General features: G+C 36.4%; 1 protein-coding gene across 1 annotated transcript in view; it reads right to left on the bottom strand.

Moving 5' to 3' along the window:
* Positions 1–12,225: 12,225 nt before the first annotated feature.
* Positions 12,226–23,096, bottom strand: part of KIF18A (kinesin family member 18A) — a 30,972-nt gene continuing 20,101 nt past the window's right edge. Inside the window, exons 14-17 of the mRNA XM_066552260.1 lie at positions 18,363–18,846; positions 17,718–17,822; positions 15,024–15,133; positions 12,226–12,825 (exon numbers count right to left, since the gene is read on the bottom strand). Of these exons, the coding sequence (XP_066408357.1) occupies positions 12,677–12,825; positions 15,024–15,133; positions 17,718–17,822; positions 18,363–18,846 (848 nt within the window). The 3' untranslated portion in view covers positions 12,226–12,676. The remainder of the gene's footprint in view (positions 12,826–15,023; positions 15,134–17,717; positions 17,823–18,362; positions 18,847–23,096) is intronic.

Raw genomic sequence — 23,096 nt, 5'->3', positions numbered from 1 at the left:
GCCAGAAACCAAAACAACATCCTTTCCCTCCCTTCCTTCCTTTGAGTATTTCACAAGATTTCTTCCATCATAAGCAAGAAATGAGATTTTGGATAGAGCTCTGTCCTCTTCACTGAATGCTCCAGATCACAACCAAAGGAATTCCAGCAAAAGGGCTGGGTATTGAAAAAAAAACCCCAAAAAATAGAAATCCATCTCATCTGATTAAACTGGAGACTGAGCAAGTCCTGGAGTGACTTTATCCCCATTGCTCTGTGTGGCTCAGAAATAAGTTTTGCACCTTTGAGAGCAAAGAGGGGGAAGAAGAGTTGGTTTTCTGAAAACGCTGCACTCTGTCATTCCTACTGCAAAACAACATTGTCCACAACACAAACAACAAACCAGAGCTCTCCTTTATTTTAGTTAGTTCTAGCTAAGTAAAGCAGAGAATTCCCTAAAGTTTAGTTTTGTTTCCTTTTCTTTAAACCTATTTAAATCTGCTCTAAACTAAAACAGCCAAAAAACCCCCCAAAATCTCAGACCAGCAACCCACCAAGCCAAACCTAAGCCACAACATTTCCAGCACCAAAGAAATTAATAACAAACTGAGTAAACCAAGCTACAGCCCACAAAAAAAAAAAAATTCTGTGTTTGTAATCTCTTTGAGAGCAACAAGAAGTTTGATTTTTTTAATATCATTCATTTCTTTGTGCTAGGGAATGCTTTGCCTGTTAAATAAACAGTTTTTTCCACTTTTCTCCAAATTTTTTTTCTGAACCAGTAAAGAGAAGAGCCACTTAATTTTGCCTTCTAAAAGAAACCCCTTTAAAAGTTTTTCGCCAAAAATTACCCTAAACCAAAATAAATATAATTTTTGGTGCCCAAAAATGTAGCTCAAGAAAGCAGAAAAAACCTGTGCTGATTGCATTTTAGTTTTGTTTAGTCTGTAATGAGATAAAGCAGGCAGTAATAATTTGAAATTCCTAATGTCTCTCAGAGTGTCTCTTCATGTGTTTCTAGTCCCTAAGTTTTTTTTAATTTTTGATACCTTTCTAGTCACTAAAATTATTTCCTTATCAAAAAAGAGCTCCAATATTCCCTGTAACACAGTTTTTACAGTAGAAAAACACAGATTAAAATAGCCATTACACTAAGCTCAGTGATAATAATTTATAGAGTTTACAAAAGTACTAGTCTGTTCAAGGTAAATTTATGGTTTCTTCGTCCTACCCTGTAACCCAATTCCAATAACATGTTCTAAGATGCTTTATTAATAATTGCACACAATTTGTTAAAAGCAAAGCAAAAAAATGAAGCTTTTCAACCTTTCCTTTCCTTCTTATCCTTTAAATCCATTACATCACTTTTTAAAAAGGGTCAGTTCCCCCTAAATACTAAAGACACCACTTTCCTAGTATTTAATCTAGTAAACTCCCCCTATACAGCCTACAACCTCTCTAAAATAAAAGCCAAAATATCCAGAACTACTAATAAAAGCCCTAACCCAAAACTAAACCCAGGAGTAAAAAATCCTGAACAGCATAAAAAATAAAAAAATCTAAGCCAAACATTAGAAAAAATTTCTAACCTAAAACTTTCCACACATACAAATTCAAAACCCAACTAGAGAAATACCTAAAAAAAAGTACCATAATGACTCTAAAGAGATAAAAACCCATTACAATAAGCTAAGCCCAAACTTATACTTATCACACATTCCTAAACACTGTAAAGCAACAAATAAAAGCAAAAAGAACAATAAATCAGCAGTTCCCCCAATCACTCAAGCTACAGCCAACAGCCCAGCCACTCAAGTTATAACTTGTCACAGACATATTTCATGAAAAATCCTTTTGCCAGGATCTTTTATCCTGAGAAGCTGAGAGGCCTCAGAAATGAAATGTAAACAATGATTATCTGCTGCTGTGGAATGCAACAGGTGCATCTGGGATTGGTCTTATGTGGTTGTTTGTAATTAATGGCCAATCACAGTCCAGCTGTCTCAGACTCTCTGGTCAGTCACAAGATTTTATTATCATTCCATTCCTTTCCTTGCAAGGCTTCTGAGGAAATCCTTTCTTCTATTCTTTTCGTATAGTTTTAATATATCATTTTAATATATATCATAAAATAATAAATCAGCCTTCTGAAACATGGAGTCATGATTCTCATCTCTTCCCTCACCCTGGGACCCCTGGAAACACCACCACAATAACTAAACCAAACAATAAGCCTAAACCTGTGGCTAAACCAAACAATAAACCTAAACCATGGCAGCCACTGCAAAAAAAAACCACACAGAAAACCCAACTGGCCAGTGACCAACAATAATAACCCAGGGCAAAGACCCTCCGAACCAAGCACTGAGACCAAAGTTAAACCAACTAATACAAAACCAAAATCCACTATTAAAGCCCTATTCCCTAAAAAACCTTGGTAGCCTAAAAAGAAATTACACTCAAAGACCTAATAAATCTATAGTTAGTTAGGTATCCCTCTTTAAAACTAGAATCCGAAATAGCACTAAAGCAAAACATTGAAAATCCCCATCACATAATCCAATTATCAACCTAACAATAGTAAGGGGGGGCTAACTCTCACCATCTCTGGGCACAGGTCCTAAGAAGTGTAACACAAAAATACCTATATACACACCATCTCTGGATACAACAAACTCAATAAAAAACCAGAAACCAAAAAATGCAACACTTAAAAAAATGGCAGTAGCAGAAATTGTCTTCTCAAATAACATAAAGACTACAAATCCAGACTTAGGACCATGTACATCCATAATATAGTGAAAAACTTGTACACACCACAAAAATACACTTTTACTTTAACAATAATTTAAAAAACCCAAAGAAACCACACTTAATACAACAAAAAAAGCTCCAAACATATACAAATACTGTACATAACCCAACACATATGAAAATCACAACTGCAAAAGCATGTCCACAACAACTAAAAAATAAAATTAAAAAAATCACAAAAACCTCAAAAAATTAAAACGTACCTTCTCCAAATCTCAGCAATACCAATTAAAAGTTCTAATACTAAATGTAAATGCCCCCCAAACAGGGAGAGAAGGTACCCCCACTACGTGATGGTAAAAAAAAAAAATTCCATGAGGAAATTTTCATAAAATTCTGTTTCCGTATTTTTATTTTCTATTTCCAAATTTCTATTTCCATAAGGAAATAAGATAAAAAATCTATTGCTACTCTAACACAACAAGTGCTAATTTTAAAAAAAGCAAGACTCAAAGAAAAAGTTCCAGCAAAAAACCAGCTCCAGTGACCTGTAACCAAACTACCAAATATAATAATAATAGTAATAATAATATATCAAATCCCCTTAAAAAACCCTCCAAAAGATATACCCAAAGAAAAAAGAATAACCAAGCTTAGAGTAAGTAAAAGCTAGAAAAACTCTTTTTAAAACTGTATAAATTCATTAACCTAGCACATCAAAACCACAAAAATATGAAACCTTAATCAACACTAGCACACAATACCCATTAATCCCACCAAAATATATAAAGACAAAATCTGTTTCTATTACTAGAGTAACAAAAAGATCAAAAATATTTACTTCAGTTTTTACTAAAGTAAAACTAACTAAAAGGAAGTAAAAAAAGCCACTCCATTGTAACTAGCTCAAAACCCTCATCCATTTTAAGCATAGACTTCCTCCAAAGTTAGTTTTTCAAAAACCCAAAGAAACTCATGTAAACATTTAAAATAACAACTGTAAAAACAAAAAGCATCAAACAATTAAACACCTGACATAAACTATCAAAAAACCCATCTACAATAAAACTTCTTTAAAAAACCCCCAACAAATACCAATTACCACCTCAACAATACACCACCAGCAACACCAAACAACCCAAAATAGTGTAATGCCCATCCAAAAAATACCTCATAAACTAAAACACCAAAAAAAACCAAAACCCCTAAACCCACTCACCCTTCAACAAGCCCATCTAGCCTATACCCAAATCTAAAACAAATAAAAATTAACTATAAACTAACATACCTTAAATACTGCCATATTAAACACTAATACACCATTAAACACTGCTGTAACAAACTTATTCAAACTCCAATACAAACTAAAATCCAAAACATCAAAATAACACTATTAACATTACCAATCTATTTTTCTCTAAAACAAACCTAAATTTAAAACAAATCTAAAACAAATAAAAATTAACTATAAACTATCTAAATCAAATAAAAATTAATCTAAAACAAATAAAAATCTAAAACAAATAAAAATTAACTATAAACTATCATACCTTAAATACTGCTGTATTAAACACTAATACCACCATTAAACACTGCTGTAACAAACTTCTTCAAACTCCAATACAAACTAAAATCCAAAACAACAAAATAACACTATTAACATTACCAATCTATTTTTCTCCTTTCCTCTAACAAGATACAAATCTGTTTACTCTTACATAAAAAACGTACAATGCACCTAAAACCAACTTCCCCAAAAACAAAAACACTGCCCCACCATCTACCATAAACTCATCCAAACGACACTAAAAAAGAGTAAAGCTCTAAACCATCTACATTAATTACATCATTGAGTAGAAAAACACAGCAACAAAAAGGTTAAAAAAAAATCATCCTAATTCTCCTGAAACCAATATCACCATCAGAAAAATTAAAAAACCTACTCAAAAAATCCAGTTCCTGAAAATAAAATAACAAAATAAACAGCATCAAATTCCCACCAATGTCATCAACAAAATCACAACAAATATCTCCACCAACCAACAAAAAAACCCCACAGACTTTGCCAAGCACTATAAGCTTTTAAAAAAAATGCACATTACTAAACACAACCAAATGATAAACCCTCTTTACCTAATCACCCACAAAAAGGCCACTTTCCAATAAAACCCTAAACAACAACAAACCTTGACCCCAGTTAAACAAAAAAATCACTCATACAATAACCCTGAACAGAACAAAACAAAACCACACATAAAAAACGTACTCTACAACCAAGGACCACCATCTGCCCTAAAACCTTTAAGAGATAGTACCTAACAAAACTCAAGACCAACCACAAAGATTTTAGAGTAAAAACAAGTCAAAAAAGGAGTCCAAAAGCCACCCGCCACCCAAAAACCAACTACACTCCAAAAGAAAAGCAAAAACCCACAAAACAAGCAAAAAAAGCAGCTTATAAAAAAAAATCCAAACTTCCTCAGAAGTAACGAGCACTAAACCACAACTCCTCCTGGCACCCCAACTACCAATGCCAAAGTAAACACTCAAAGCAAAAAATTCCCTCTGCCCACCATGACAGATTTGCCAACTGCACATAAAGCAGATTACCCTCATCTCACAACACACCCATATTAAAACACTAAATCACCCAAAGGTTTTAAAATAATTACCAATTAACCTAAAAGTAAAAAATTTAGTCTCTCGAACAAAAAAAACCCCAAAGTAACACATACTAAAAAACTGCACCATGTAACCAACTACCAACAAAAAAAATGTTACACTCTCTTCACTAATGATTCCTATCCCATTGTGAAAATCAACCAAAAAACCCCCAACCATATAAAACCTCATGCAACAAATCACAAAACTACTAAAAAAAGTAAATCAAACCAACTCGCCAAACTCAAAGCTACTCAACTAGCCCAAAATATTACTAAAAAATACCCCAAAATTCTACCTCTACACTAATTTGTAAATAGTAACCAATACTCTATAAAACTAATAAATAAAAAACTAATTAAGAGTGTAAAAAAAAATTAAGCTACTAATAAGTAAAAACTATCACTATCAAAGTAAAAAAAATCTTCCTATAAAAGTCCATCATATAAATACCCATATTCTCAAAAATAAAGCTAATAAAAACCACCAGAACAACAAACAAGTAAATCAAGCTACAAAAGTACAAGTATCAAAACAAAATTTAAATTAGCAACAGAAAAGTGATTCCTAACTAAATAAACTAAGAGTGCCTCCAGTCATCAAAATAAAAATACCACCTGTAAGTAAACACAAAATCAAAGAGTAAATCTAACCATAAACAGTATTTCTCAAGTTCTCCATAACTGTAAAACATATACTACCATCAAACAAACCAATCCCCCTATAACACAGTGAGCAATAATCCAAATATAAATATAAAAAACTGGCAAATTAATTACATTGCACTACCCCAAACACACCAAAACAAACCCTATGTGCTCACAGTTGCAATAACCAGCACAAAGTAACTAAAACCTACCCTGGTAATATCTCACACTACAGCTCATAACACCGTGCTAAACCTTAAATAACACATCCTTTAAAAGCATAGAACCCTGAAAAAATTAAATCAAACAACAGAACTCATTTCAAAACCAACCTTATCTGAACCTAAACTAAAAAATCTAACATTACATTAGTATATAAATAAGTATATACCATATCCCCTACCATACACCAACTACGAAGTACAAAAGTACAATAGACTGTTAAAAACCACCTTAAAACTTGGGGTGGGGGATCATTCAAAAATTAAGAACATCTAACAAAAGCCACCTAATTAATTAAGACCCAAAGTTCCACCAGCCAAACAAACTCTACCCAACCTAAACCCCTACATACAATAAACAAAGCAAAGTCCTAATAATGCATGTCAAAAGCTTATTAAAAAAGACAATTTAAATTAATTCTACCTCAAATACAAGCATATTCATAAAGTTGTTTTTACTCAAAGACCATGTGCCACATAGTAAATAATACAAAAAAAAAACCAAACCCAAAACAACACAATGTATACCTCAAAAAAATCTAATTATTAAGTAAGAACCATGGGTAAATATCACTGCCTGTTAAATGTTACTGCCATTGTCTATATATAACTGTATACTATACATACCTATGTATAAGATATGTGTTTATAAAGTTAGAATATAAAATAGTTTTAGTAATAAACCAACAAAAAAAAAGTAAAATATCCTAAAGCAACTTGATAATGCTTGTATCCCCGTTCATCTGTGTAACTCAAAAATAAGTTTTACACCTTTAAGATTAGTTCTAAAATCAAAAAAAAAAGACAAAATCCCAGAGTTTGTTTTCAAGAAAGCTGCACTCTCACTCCTGCACATTCCTAGTGCAAAACAATGCTGTCTATAACAAACAGACAAAAAAGCAGAGCTCTCCTTTATTTTCGTTAGTTTTAGCTAACTAAAGCAGATAAGTTCCCTAAACTGGAAGGGTTTTCCTTTTCTTTAAACCTATTTAAACCCACTCTCAACTGAAACACCCAAAAAACCACCAAAATCTCACATCTGTAACCCACCAAACCAAACCTAAACCACAACACTTTGAATTCCAGAAAAATTAATAACAAACTGAATAAACCAAGCTACAGCCCACAAAAACCCTGAGTTTATCGCATCTTCTAAAGCAACAAGAAGTTTTATTTTTCAATATTGTTCATTATTTGTGCTAGTGAATGGTTTGCCTATTAAATAAACAATTTTTTCCACTTTTCTCCAAAATAAATTTTTTCCAAACCATTTAGAAAAAAGCAGGTTAAATTTGATTTGCAAAGAAAACCTTTTAAAAAGTATTTCTCCCAAAATTACCTGAAACCAAAACATATGCCTTAGAGAACACACAAATTATCATGTGCAAGCATTCTGATCGTCTCTGAAAAGTCTTAGACCAGGGACTGAGGAATGGGAATTGATTCAGTAGGAAAATATTCTATAATTCCAATATATTGTATCATATTCAGTATATATTTCTGTGAGCTTCCATAGCACCTTTAAATTCTGGATACATGAGTTTTGTGAAGGCAATCCAGCTTCCAGAGCTTCCCACTGGTTTAAAACTCCTTCAAGTGCTTAAAAATCTTTTATCTTTTAACATGTCAATGAGCCTGAAACGAAATATCCTAAAGCAACCACAAAATTAACCCCCCCTGTACCCATGTCCAACATATATTTTCTCTTCTAGGTGAAGGAGAACAGAAAAGTGTCACAGAATAGAAGCCTGGGAAAGGCTTGATTTAAAGGTCAGCTGGAGGGAAGACAAACTGAGAACCAGAGAAAAAAGCAAAGCCAGACTATGCAATAAGATTATGATGCAAGATGAAAATCACTATTGCCAAGTTTTATAGCTATAGTGGAATATACGTGGATTCTGGGGTCGTGCTTTTGTTTGTTTGTTGTTTGTTTTGGGTTGTTGCAGCTTTTTTCTGTCTCTCTCTGTGGCAGTTTTACATGGGAGGCATCTATAGATATAATACAAGAGCTTCTACATAACTAACAGTCTGTCCATCTCAAAATTAAAAAATTCTCAAATTAACAAACCTCCAAAATGGGAATTCCTAACTTGCACAAAGCCATTACCCTGCTGAGATCAGAAACAGCACTTGGTGCCCATTATGGTTCCTGGACCTCTTCATCTCCACAAGGGTGGACTCTCACCCACAACTCCCAAGGTCAGAAAGATGCCCCAAACCAGGCCAAAAGGTCAAAAACTTTCATCCATTCCTCAACAGGGTGCATTATTATAAAGCCACACATATGGAATGATTATAAATCCACACATATAAATATGGAGAGAAAACATAAAACTCATTTGGGAGGAGACATCCAAAACACCAAGCTTTAAGGTCTTATGGGAACAAGACTTACCTGCTCGGTGAGCGCATTGCCAAAAGAATCCAAGCCAGCTGCCCACTCTGAGCTGCCTTCTGGAAGAGTCTCTGCCACCCTTTTGTTCTCTGTTGACCACACAGGCTGTCAGGACTATCCCCTTGTGTCACAGCACATGTCCCAGCTCAGGCAGCCACCATACCCACAGTGTCACCACACAATTTCAATTTCAGAAGGCTTCAGCCCACACAGAGTAACACCATGGCACCTCAGGAGGCTGCAAGCATCTGCTTTTTTTTTGTCCTCCAGCCCAGCCTTTTATGCCCTCCTGTTGATGCCCTGCCCCTGTGTGCCCTCTGCTCCCTGTGTGGTTGCTCAGCACCCCTGGGCACTCCATGGCTCCTCACCTTCAATAGCATTCACCTGTCCTGCACAGCTGCACCAATCTGGGATGAGGCTGGGCCCAAATCACCCCAAACTCTGTGCCCACAACTGCATTCTAGTGAGCACACTAGTCATTAACCAACACTAAACCCACACTGCAATCTATTAAAGCATTAAAATAAATTTAAATAATTAAAGTACTTTAAACATGCATTTTTATATACTCAGCCCCACTCCCAATCACCACAAACTCCGTGCCCACAAATGATATTATACAAGTACAACCCTCAAAGTTCCCCCTGCAAGAAAGTCCTTCCATGACTTTTGTCAGGTGAAGGTAGCACCAAGTAGAAAATAAAAATTCTCTCCCTTCCCCTTCTTTCAGGCTTCCATCAGCACCTGCTGTTGGGCACTGCTGGTGCCTCGTGAAGGCTGGCCTAGAGCAGAGGCTAGACAGAGTTAAAGAACAAAGTATTCCACAGTTCTGAGTAATCAGTTTTGAACTCAAATCTTTTGACATCCATCACATTTTCAACTCCAGACTTCGTCATCACATATGCTATTCAGGGAGGAAATGTCATGTGTTTTGAACTTGCCATTTAGGTCTCATACAGCAAGAAGCAGTGAATAATTGTTGCCAAGTCCCTTTTTCCATGACTTGTTATTCCATACACTTTGAACAGAACTCCTCACTTCCAGGGTGAAGTGCTCCTAAACTGTTAGTTGTATTCAGACTGTTCACTGCTTTAATTGATCCTCTCATCCATTTTTATACCCTTTATAATCCAACCACATTTATTTGAAATGCATAGGACAACACCAGGATTGAGGCAAGGAATTTGCACAAGGGTGTGTTCCCCATGGGTTTTTGTGCTATTTTGACCACAGAGATGATGTTTTCATGGCATTTTTACAATAACTCCAAGGTCTCTTTCCTGACTAATATCTATTTGAGAACCTATTGCCACATATGTACAGTACAGTTTGGGCTGTTTTCCTTCTTGTGTTCCATTTGTTATTTCATTGCCCAGTACTTCAGCAACTAACATTCTTCTTCACCTCTTCTTCTTTTGTTCCAGCTAACTGAATAATTCAATTTCAGTAATTTTTGCCAGTTTACCCTGGAACCCCTTTTGGAAATGATTTGTGTCTCTATTAAAGCCTCTGAAGTGCCCCTGGAGCCCCTGTCCCAGCCTGGCAGGGGTGCCAAGCACAGGCACAATGCTCCACTCTGCCCTAACCCAGCTCCTGCTGGGGAGAGGCACAGGGCTGTCTAAGGCCAGACATGAGGTGAAGCTTTCATCCTGACCCTGCCTTCATCTTGGAGTTTCCATCTGAATACTGCTGGAAACCAGAAGGGGGTAGTGCTCTTCTCTATCTTCTCTAATTCCCCCTTCTTGGAATTTCTTGAGTAACTAAAAATCAAATGGGCTTAAAGTTTGCTAAGTTGAATGGGCCAAGTTAATGGTCTGAGAAGCATTTTATGTTGATTGAATGTTGTTATGACAGTACAAACCATAGCCTGCAGCCTTTGAATGTTTTTGTAAGAATTTCCCAGTGGGATGAGATCTTTAACATCCTTTTCACACTTGCAACACTGACACAACTTAACCCTGTGTGGTACAACGGTGAAATCAGCAAAATGTGTACTTCAGATAAATGCTATTCCTTAATTAGATTGTAAAGACAAGCCAGCAGGTAGCGAAGTAGATTGGCAAGGAAATGAAATGGGCTATATCACACCTCCACTTCTTCCCAAATACACATTGCTTTCTACCTACCTGGCAATCTGACAGAAAAACTTAGGCAATGAAAAGTTATGAGAAGTTTTGTGCCAATAATGTGTGAGGAATGTGCTGGGAAGCACTTTCTGCCTAGGAAGTCTAGATATGCTCACAGTAGGTAAGAAAACAAATGTGTGTACAATTAATAGTGCAGAACATTACTCAATAGGAATATGAAATACAAAAACCTCCCTTCAATCTGCTCTATCTCTGGAAACAATTTATGCTAGTTATAAATGGTAAATATGTACCTAGCTAACAAATCTATGATCAACTTCTGATTGAATCACTCTCAAATCACAGGTTTTAATTTTCTCAATAATTTTTTTTTTGTCCTTGCAAGTGTTGCAATTGAACCACGTGATTCCACTCATGCCAAAGCCACTAAGAAAACATGGGATTGATCAGTTTTCACTATCAAAATGGTGCATGCACAAGCTTGTCTAAAAACTTTTCAAGATTGCTATGGACATCTATGTGTAAGTCTTACATGTCATGAGAGCAGTGAAAGTAACAAGTATATTTAGCAAAACCCAACATGCTTCTTGTACACATGATAGCAACAAATGAAGCTCCCTCTGTACATTTTACAATAAAACACTTGAGAATCTGAAAAAAATCCCATAAGTCAAATAGTCTTTACAACTTCAGCTATATCAAAATAATAAATTAAAATTAATTCAAAAATCTTGCTGTTCATCATGATAGGGAAATATTGAAGTGACCCTCCCTCTTTACTCTACTGAAATGGCATCACCTTGCTATGAGGACACATCCCAAATCCTAGTTTTCAGGCTTCACACAAACCTTTTCCCAGTTCTCATTATGCTACAAGATCCCAGGCTCACCACAACTATAATCCCTTTAGAAAGCAACTAGGAGGATGCAATTTCTCTCTCCTAGTATTTTTAACTAGCAATGCCTATTTCTTAAGAAATGATTTCTTCCTCTTTGAACTTGCCCAATGAAGACTGCTCCTGCACCATGGTCTGCTCCTCCCACAAGGGGTCCTGAAACTTTCTGCAGGCAGCTCCCATTTCCTTCTTCAGAGGCTTGTGGAAAATGCTCCTCCAATGTGTCAAGGATGAATTCTGCAGCACATTAGTGAACTGATCAAGTGGGAAGCTCCTTGCTTCAGACAGTTCTGACACCACAAACTACGTACAGGACTTCTTCCTCAGGCTCTCACCAGACTGGAGAAATTCACTTCATTTGCACAGGCAAACACAGCACAATGACATTCTGAAGGCTGGGCAGGCTGTCAAGGTTACAGCAAAGCTATACATTGCTGTGTCTCTGAACATCAATGATTTGCTAGAAGTCATTATAAACAGCGTGTACTTATAACAATATTTATCCAAATCCATTTAGACATTTTTCCTAAGAGAAGAAAGGAACATTTTTTGCTAGAAATACATTTGACATTATATTGCTCTTAATAATATTAAAATTTATTTGAAGTCATTAATAAAAGACATATTTACAGCTGAATGAAATTGAAAAAAACAGAACAGGAACATTTACAACCAAGTAACAGATGAAAAACCAGAAGACAAAAAAAAAAGGAAAAAATTCCAGTTTTGGAAATATTTTTCTGTCTCTTGGAACTCCATAGGTCATCCATAGATGCTGACAATCTAAGAACATCTAAGGCATTGTAATGCTAAGCATGAACATGTTCTAATAGTAGCATCTGCCTAACTTCCTTCCAAATGAAAATCTATTTTAACACAAGGAAGCTACTCCAATGAAAATAATTTAGGGGGTCAAAATAACTTCTCTAAGATTTCCACCTAGAAATTCTCAAAACTATTTACAGGAGGAAATCACAATTCATCCTATTCACATTTGCTATCCATCAATCCTGCTTGAAATAGGGATGAACTCTGACCTAAATCCTATTTTTTTTCTTGGAAACACGAAGTAAAAGATTTTTTGATGTCCTTGATTTAACATCCAGTGGGACATTTCCTTGAGAAAGGCTTCTAATGAAGCTCCTTGGCATATTCTCTTCTTGCTTCCTGCTCTTCATTTTAACTCCTAGTGAAGAAAGAAATGCTATTAGAAATAGAGAGAAACTCCTTCAATAAATATAAGTAGACTGTAGCTGACATGGACCTCCTTTTCAGAATAGGTCTAAGAATTTTTACACATTTCTTTCCTTTACTGAAAGCTTCATTTTAATATGCAAACATGTAATCACTCTTAGCTCAGTAATGCAGTGCTTTAATTGTCTAGAAAGTCCCACGATTAGACCCTCAACTGACAGGAGATGCTATTAAAAAAGCACAAAGGTCTATAAAAAGATGTAGAAATATGAAAAAATGTTATTCATCCTTCTTATTAAAAATAGCATTGAAAAAGGAACACTTTGTCATTACAGAAAGTTTTGTCTTTTTAATCTGAAAACAACCTTTTCTCTTAAGTATTTGGTTAAGGTTTATTCTGCTGTTGTAATGCACGCTCTCAAAAATCAAGTCTATTTCATATTCAGTTCAACACCGAATAATCCAAGTTTTCTTCTCATTTCAAAAGGTGCTTCTGCATTACACAGTTCCTTAATTCCAGAGTTAGGACTGAATAGTGGAACCTTCCTAACCTGGTCTGCTGGAGCAGACATTGATACTGATATAACCCTGTACTAAGTCACTTGGTTAGACAGAGCTTAGACTCAGATGTTCAGTTTCAGAAAGCTTCTGGTAACACAACCTCAACATTTCCAATGAATACAGACTAAGACCTTTTCCCTCACATTCCCTCTCAGCAATTTTTACTTAAAAACATGTAAGTGCTGTAAAACCAGTGTATTGCCCATAGCACTGGAAAAAGCTACACCGTGGAAATGTTTTCTCGCATTGCTTTTCAATTTCATAAGAAAAGCAGACTAAAATATTAAAACTAATACTGGATCTCCTCTAGATAGCCCAAGAAGATTGTTAAGTGTACCTCTGAAGACAGAGAGGAAAAGGAGGCAGAGATGAAGGAAAATTGTACAGATTTAGCATATTAAAATCTGCTTCAGGTGCCAAGCAACTTGATGCCATGCACTAGGAAAGGCAGAGGTTTTTATAGAATTGTGAAGACATTTGTGAATATTGGCTGAAAAAAATATTCTAACTGATTTTATCACAGAAAAGATTTATGCACCTCAGAAAGAAGCCATATAATTGACCAAACTTACACACAATAGAACTTGCTAACATTATTATCAGCAGTATGTTAAAAGCAAAATAATTTTGCCTCTGTTATTGTTTTTGCCCAAAATAGCTCCAAATTTTAAGATCAATAAATGTCTGAAAATACATTTTATCTGTTAAAACAAATAAGTTTGGTGTTGTAAAATAAAGCAAAGAATTAAAAACTGGTATGGAAATTATTAGAGAATTTTATTTCTTGATAAGCCACACTTGGGCAAAGACATAATTAGTAATAAAAATTTCTCAACAAGTTAATAAACTATTCTGGATGGAAGACCTTGACTCTTGGGAAAAAGGGTTTCCCAACAACCTTGTAATAATATTGAATTGAATTCTGAATAGTTACTATCTGTATAACTGACATTCTGACCCTTTGTTTAAAAAAAAAGGATATACTATTCAAACCAATGGCTTAGTACACTGTTATAGCAACACGTGCTATCAAAGTGACAAAATGAACTGAGAGGCAATGTTAATTTTGCACGTGTACAAAATTAATTAACTTGTGCAATCACTGTTACCAAGGTGATGCCTGTCCCAGAAACCGACACCTTGTGCAGGCTGCCCTAGAGCAGAGGCTGGCCAGAGCTAAAGAATCAAGCAGGGATTGAGTCAAAGCATCTCCTCCATGGATCCACCTTGGGCAGCACCAGAGCCCAGCCAGGCCTGCACCCAAGATGAACCAAAATGGCCCCAAAATGCCCCAGCGCTCCCGGGCTCTCTGCCTTGGATCAGTTCTGCTCCATTTGCATCTTGCAGTTCATTGTCCCATTCCAGCTTTAGCCCCTGCAGTCCCACCCTGCTTGTTTTTCTCTCTCCAGCCCACGGGGTTTGTGCTCTTGGGCTGAGATTGGGATCATTTGTCCTTGGTGCCCAGCTGGAGCAGGAATTGTTTTGTCTCCCTGCTCTGTGCTCAGAGCTCACCATCCCCTGATTTGAAGCCCAGACCCACCCACTAAAGCAGCACAGAATGGGAAACATAGAAAAGCCAAAACCTGAGGCAGGCAAGGCAGTGTCCCCCAGGGCAGCCCTGACACTCACCAGCCCCCTGGGGCACTCTCAGGGCTGCAGGGCTCAGCAGCACGTCCTGCCGGGAGCGCTTGGCAGCGCCTGGCGTCTGCAGGCTGCCCAGCACCGTGTTGGAGGTGGAGCTGCAAAAGAGCCACAAAGAGTTTGCCTTCAGTACAGTCACTGCTCACAGGGCCTCTGGCCTTGCAATGTAGAAATACTTTAATAACATCCAGTGTTCATAGAATTGTAACAGAACGCAAGGAATAAACTAATTTATTATGTATATCTATGGATACTTTCCCCTTTCTCCTTTTAAAAAAATTACAAGAATGCTTCAGCTGTGAAAATAAGAACTAATGTTGGCACTTGTATTCAAAGGCAGGACAACATGTCACACTTTTGTTTGAAACCATAGAAGCCAGTTTGATGGCCATCACATACAAATTATACTAAGAAATAATCTTAAGGCATGTTACAAAATCCTTGAAATGACCAAGCTGTGTTTATTGAACAAATCACATTTTTTTATTGCTACAATAACTTTTCAACAGCCTCCAACACAGTTGGAGGGGGTGGCTTCATAGCAGACAATACTTTTTAACTAAGCTGCAAGAAAACTGTTACAGCTTCAAATTCATTAAAACAAACCTCGATATTTTATCCACAGCACTTTATGTGATGGACTTAAGGTCTACAGTGAAAATTATGAACCTATCTGATCTCACCCTTCTGCAATTGCCTCACAAACTTCCTCGGTTCCACTCTGCCAGACAGACTCGTAAACAAGCTAATGGTATTTATGTCCCAAGTTCCTAGGCTTTTCCTATTACTGTAATAAATATTGTATTATTCCCACTTTAGAGTCCCCTAACTCACACTTTCTTAATAATAATTTTCTGCCTAAATGAAAATATATAGCAAGCAGCAAAGACTAAGACTTTGCTTGTGCCAGTCCTAAAAATCTACTCATGCATGCCTCTTGCAAGAGAACTTATGCCAATAAGAATATACCATTATTTGGTAAAATAGTCTCTTATGACTGACTTGCCTCTAATCCCTTGTCCTGAAAATACAACTGTTTCAAATTATACTTCTAATGTGGACCATATGACTGAAATTTATATTTTTAATCTAGCATTAGTAGGAGATGAATGACTGGAGTGAGCCACTTCAATCGGGGAAAGCATGGGGAAAAAAAAGGGGGAAAAAGTAAAGAAGAGAATGGAATGAAGGCACTCTGAAAAGTAAGAGCATACTCCTTTTCTCCTTCAGAAATGTGTTTTCATTCCTTCGCTTCATCACCAACTGCTAGACAAAACCATAAAGAATTTTAGTCTACAGGCAAGTTACTCCAACAGAAGTTGTGGCATTTTTCTGTAGTGTACTGGGAAATACATTTGAGACACAAAAGAAACAAGGTGAACAGAAACAGCTACTCTTTTGGGAAGAAATAAGCATATATATATATATATATGTTTTAAAATTATTGCACAGTTATTACAAAAAAAAAAAAAGTACTTCAAAAGCTTGTCTGAGAACTTTTACTTTAAGACTAGATAAATCAGGCTTCAAAAGTTCCCTCACCTTCCCTTAGAGAGAAAGTAGAAAAAACTAGCTTGGTTTCAGAGAACAGCTGATTTATTTCGCTAAATTCATAATCAGCTATTTGAAAAAGTGAGCAGTGCCTCTTTTCTCATCCTAGAGCAGAAGAGTTTATTCCTCCTCCTAGCAAGACAGTTTAGAGTGTAATTGATAACAATCAGAACAGTTACATGAAACCAGACCAGATGACTCTGAGCTTGGAGGATAATTCTCTGTTTTAAAGGTGCTAATAAACAAAAAGGCACTAAAGTTTCTTCCATGTCCTGTGACCTGTCTATAGCCTTGTCCCAACAGTCCTGAGATATTCTTTATAAGACCTGTGCAGTGGTAGCTCCACTCATGTCTAGCAGTAAGTCATTTGTAACATGATTTTAAAAATGGTTGTATCAATTTCTGCTTTTGGAAATAGGAAAAAAATAGATAGACCAGCTGTTTCATAGCTGATCAGGTTTAAATACAGTGAAAAAAACCCCAAAACCAAAGAAGTACATACAACAAAAATTACAATTCAACTTAATGTCTATTTACTTTCAGCTTTTCTGGTGCTCCTGCTAATAAACCTCTTTTAGGGTCATAAACCAGAAGTGATGATACAAAAGTTCTTCCTAGAGCAGATGGCAAAAATTAAGTAGCAATATATGAGACTGAAAATGAATTATCAGAAAATCAAAGTTGATCACTTCAGTATTGTCATGTATAGTTTTTTCCCTGCTTTCCATTTTGGTAGTTTCTAATGTGCTCCAGCAAAGGTAGAACATTCTCAAAAAACTTAGATTTTTAATTGATGACAAAATTTCTCTTTTCAGAATTATGTGCCATCTTCCTATTTTGAGCAGACAGCAGCTACTGTCTGCTCAAACATGATATTAGTTTGTAATTATTAAAACAGAAATTCTTAAACCAAGGCTAAAGAAAAAAAAATCTACTGAAGTTACCCAGAAAAACAACAAAAATATTCAATTGAATTCAAGCATATTTGAATCAGAACATGTCATATGCAGGTCCAAATGGCTTCTATAAGAGGTTTTCAGATTTGAAATATTAGAATGAAACTGAAGTAAGAACATAAGAAATGAAAATTCATTTTGTATAGGATTTTTTTAAGGATTAGTTTAATCTTACCTTAGTATCTTTCTTTTTCTCTGAGCAGCTGAAGTCATTGCCATATATGAGGGCTTCTCAAATACCGGAGCAGAATTTTTGCTTCTTAAGGAAGAAAGATCAAGTCTGAAATAAAAGAATTATATTCCTGGAAAACATATTCTTGGCAAAAGTCAAGTAAATTTACAGTTTCTTAAATGTAAACAAATATAAAGTTCGGTAAGTTGAAAACCGAAACTGGAAATTAATTTAATTAATGTTATTTGAGGAAGCTTTGAAGACTTCTGACGTGCACAGCTGCTTCAAGCATGGCATTTCACAATGTGGAGAGGTTAAGTATCCATTTTACAAACAGAAAACATAAGGCTTAGAGAAAGTAACTTGCCTGAGGCATCACAATCAATTTAGAAAGTGCTGTATTTTCTTTTTGGTACATATCTTCTAAAACAGGATAAGCTTTCAACTTCATTTGTTGTCACTAACTTTTCAAATACTACTCTTTCCAAATAATGGCAGAATTGAATTTGATGTTGATCAAAATTGAGGGTTTGATTTTAAAATGCTGGGTTTATTTATAAAGTGGATAGAAATGGAAAAACCCAACTGTAAAGACAGGCAGGATGAAATGACTTGGTAATGTTTCTCACCCATAAAAAAGGCAAATACCTTTGCACAATGCTATTGCTGCATGGCTGTGACTCCTTCACAGATGAGTAAGCAGGCATTTCAGCTGTTTCATCTGTACCTTCATAGAGAATGATCGTGGAGTTCATGAGAGCCTGGTGGCTCTCTGGGATCACGTCACACGTGGTGTCCATGATGCTGCCCTTCCTGGCTGCCACATCTGCACTGCAGGCACTGACTGTCCCCAGGCCTGCCAGGTGCAAAGCCTCCTTCAGCACAGCCTGAGCACAGAAGCTGTGCCCTGGCTTCCTGCAGGAGTCTGGAGTATCCCCCAGAGGGTACACCTCCTTGGCCAGAGAATCCTCCAGGTGCTGCAAGCTGCAGTGGCTGGAGGCAGGAGGGCTTGGAGCTACCACTGGAGAGTCCATCAGCTTCCTCCTCGTTCTCTTCTGTGGTGGTTCTGTGTTTCCTAACACCTGTGGGGTATTGTTACTCATTCCTTGTGATGGTGTACCTAAAGAGGTGCCTGTAAAACATGAGTAATCATGGTTAGCACATCTAACTGCACATACTACTCACAGCTGGCTTTTCCCCTCCTCTTCCCTAGTGAGACATGAGCAGAAATTATTACAAATACTGTTTATTTCATATACATACCAACTTGATCATGCAAGTGAAATTATTTGTACTGCAGCATTGTCTAAGATGGCATTTGCTGTGACACTCTGTTGCCATGTTTCTCTTCACAGAGAAAAGCAAGGCACAATTCTTCCCAAAGATTTCTAAGATTCACATTGTCTGAACCTCAGAGAAAGGGAAAACACAATTCTTATCACTTCCTGTGCCTGTGTTGTGCCAAAGCAGAATGCAACATGGAGACTGTATAGCCAAAGTGAGGATGTTTTGTTTCCTTGGCCTGTCAGGGCCAGCTGTGTGTGTCTCTGTGTGGGGACTCAGCTCACAGTCACGAGATTCTGGGCAGTGTGAGCAGGTGTGTGCAGAGGGAGTGCTTGGCAGATTCAGTTGAGATGAAATGTATATAGTATAGTATAATAAAGTAATTAATTAGCCTTCTGATGTCCACAGAGTCCTCCTCATCATTCTCTCCCCTTCATTGGAGTTGCCTTTGATTTATAATAACACTCAAAATATTATAAATGTGCATAGGCTGGCATAGTTAACCCCAGAGGCTATAGAAATAATCACAACTAAGATCTGACACATGACAAGAGGGAATGCAAGAGTAAGAGTATTGAAAAATTATTGTACCACCATGACAAAACCCATACTTTAAGGTGGTACAATCACAGTAACCCAGAGCTGACTCCTGACCACAGCAGTTTTTTCCCCAGCAAGTACCATGCAGAATAATGAGAAACTGTTGAAAAAGGAATGACACAGAGCCATCTAGAAGGACAAAATTTTCTGACACTGCAAATGAGAAAGCAGTGTTTTGCAAAGAGGCAAACAAAGAAGTTGAAGTTAGTAGGATTCTGTCACCTTATTTTATCAACTGTGGGGAGCAAAGCTCTTGACTAACAACTTCCCCCACCCTCAAAAATAAAGCAAGCAATACTGTGCAATTGGCCATTCTCATTCATTCTGATTTCAACTACTTTTCTTCAAGTGTCCTAATGGTTTTATTTTCAAGCAAGTGGTAATAAAAGCAATGTCCAAAGCAAGACAGAAAAGGCCTTTATCTTCCTCAAGCTTTCAGTGAAGGAGGATCATTTTAAGACACAGCCCACTGTTCAAATGGTGACTTACACAGTTATAATACCAAAAAGCTACAGAATTTTTTTAAACAAATCAAGAGCAGGAGAGGGCTGTCAAAACCCCAAGTGCTTCTATATTTAACTTCCAGTGCAAATTTAAGAAGTGAAGCCTAGTATCCTTAAAATGCCTATGGATTGGATCCCCTTCAGCTGGCAGCCAGACTCATACTCCTCTTTTCTGCATTGCCTACTTCATGCCTATGAGCAACTCAACTGCAAAAAGAACTCCTGCTTTTTAAATTGATGCAAGTTACCCAGGAATTAGCTATGGTATTCCTAGAACAGTGTTGATAAATATTTATTTCTTCTAAATTTGGTTCTATTTTTGCCTCAGACTAAGAAAGCTAGTTTGAACTCCTCAGTCTGAATGCTTCTATAGTTCTCTCTCATGTGTTAACACTTAGGGCATTTTAACTGTTCCAAAAACATTCTTTGAACACAACAAAGATTGATGAAGAACATGTATGTATCGTATTATTTCACCTCCACAAGCTTGATTTGTTACAGAAAGCAAGGCTTAAACAGTTGTAGCTTTTTCTCAGGCCCCATTTAATGTTGACCTCATTATTGCCCAGTTGCATCCAAACTTGCCAAGAGGCTTTAAAAAAAGCTGATTCCCCAAGCCCAGAAATCAGCTATCTCGGGAAAAGGCCCCAGCAAGGTCCTCACGAAGAGAAGCCAAGGAGGGTTGATCCCAACACTGTTTTTGGTACACACCTTAGAACTAGGCATGCCATGTGATGGGATACTCAGCTAGGTGAGATGATGCCCAGTTAGGAGATAGAAAACAGAGCTGTAAGGGACAGCCAAGGATTTCACAACCACACTGAGACCAAGACCTGTGCCAGGAGGATACAACAGGTAGTATCAAAGTATGTACAAGTACCAGGGAAATTAGATACAGGCCACAAGCCTATGCTATGTTGCCACAACTTAATTCAATAATGAAACCATTGAAAAAACAAAGCAAACATTAATTCCTCACTCAGGGGCTCAGTGTCAGAATGAACAATGTTTAAACTGCTCATGGGAAAAGCAGTGTGGACAATGACATGAACAATTCCAATTCCATGACATTGCTTGGAGCTTTGAAGAAAAACATACATGGAAAACTTGGGCCTGATTGGACTACCTGGCATGAAATAACTGAATTGTGAATTTGTCAATGTGTGCACTTATGAGCACCTCACTTAAAGTATGCAAAGGACCTTTTCTTTGTTCAAATGCAAAATACATTGTTCTCTTATACCACAGCCAGCTTTCACCAGGTTGCTGAGATGCAGACTGTATTCTAAACATTAAGCTAATTCAGGGCCTGAGTGTTCCCCAAATAATCTTTACCTCCACCCAAAATAAAGAAGGCCCACCGTGATAAAGACATCTTTCTCCAAGACTTGGTTGGATTTAGTAACAAACAAGAAACTTACTTATGAACAATTTAAAACATCTACTCTCTGTCACTATCAACAATGCTATGCTCCATTATGTACTTGCTTTTTAATTTTATTTTAATAAGTACAATATATACCTCAGTGTAATAGACTAAAAAACCTTAAAAAAATTCTAGTCATCACAACCAAAAATTGAATCTAAATCTTTTTAAAAAGACTTTTAACATCTTATATTCTTAAATACAAGAATAAGGTTTATATAATCTGGTGTTTGAAATAACTATCCATTAAATGACTCAGGACACATTTACAATATTCATTTATTAGTTTTCACTCCTATTTATATGCATCTGAATGTCTGTTTCAGGAAAAATAATGGTTAGAATTCTATTAGTCCATTGCTAAATTAGGACAGGGAGGTTTCAGTTTCACAAAGTTTGCTTACTGTAAGACACTGAGGTTTTGCTAATGTCCTAAAGTTACTAGAAGGAAGTCTGATGGAGAAACATTTTGGTGGGAGTGCCAAGGTTTAGAAGCTTCTACAGGCCTAAATATTGGAAGCATTTTCAAATTAACTGTAAATACCAGCATTTAAATCATTAACTAAATACATAAAGAACACAAAAGTACTGCCAACATAAATAATTTGATGAATTCCATCATACTGGAGAGCATTTTTACGGTCATACAAGTAAACTAATAATGATAGTTGCAGGAATTCTATAAAAGGCAAATATAAGCTGTTAGCAAAAACAAAGACCTATTTTTAAAATCTATTTATTTCTGGAATAAAACTCACTGTAAAACGAAGTTAAAACACAACAAGCTTTTCTTGTCATTAAAGTGTTGGAAATAATACAAGGTACTTAAGAAGTGTTCCTTCCCACAGCTTTTTGTGAGGATATTAGAGTGCTCCTAACACCCTCAACAGGTAAACAAACGAGCAATATTGTACTTAACTTGGCTTCACTAAACATAAACCAAATATGACGTGACAAAAACAACTCCAAAATCCTAATTCCACTTTAGCTTCTTGTCTGTATATAGCTCCAATCAGTTATGACCTCAGGTAAATAAACATACAGCAAGAAAAACACTGGGAGCCACAAAATAAAGAACTGCCAGTGTTGCTATTTCCACCTAACTCAGGATGCAAGATACTGAAGCTAATTGCTAACTTTTTGGCAAGTGCTTTTCATAGCTGCTATGGAGAAGTTTATGTAAAAGGGACTTGGACAACACAAGTGGCTACAGAAACTCTACTACTTCCACACATTCTTAAATACCTGCTACTGAGGATGATACAGTGGAGAACCAAGTAGGGCTATTTATATTTCCTTCAAGCACAAATCCAACTAGTTCCTGAACGGATGGCTAATGGTAATCATTAAATATTGTCATTATTTTCCTACTATAAGATAAACAACATGCTCCAACTATAAAAAAATAATTTCAAACAGGTTCCATAATAAGGCAGGGATATTATGTTTATGGACTATATTTGCTTCATGTTTTACAGCTACTTCAATCTTTTGCATCAATAACATCATCATAATTCAGTAACATTTTTTATTTCATGTACCAAAATGAATCACTTATATGCTTTACAG

This window comes from Molothrus aeneus, chromosome 6 (genome assembly GCF_037042795.1).
Source record: "Molothrus aeneus isolate 106 chromosome 6, BPBGC_Maene_1.0, whole genome shotgun sequence".
In the NCBI taxonomy this organism is placed as follows: domain Eukaryota; kingdom Metazoa; phylum Chordata; class Aves; order Passeriformes; family Icteridae; genus Molothrus; species Molothrus aeneus.
The sequence above is the reverse complement of the archived record's forward strand: the minus strand, read 5'-3'. Positions and strand labels throughout refer to the sequence as shown.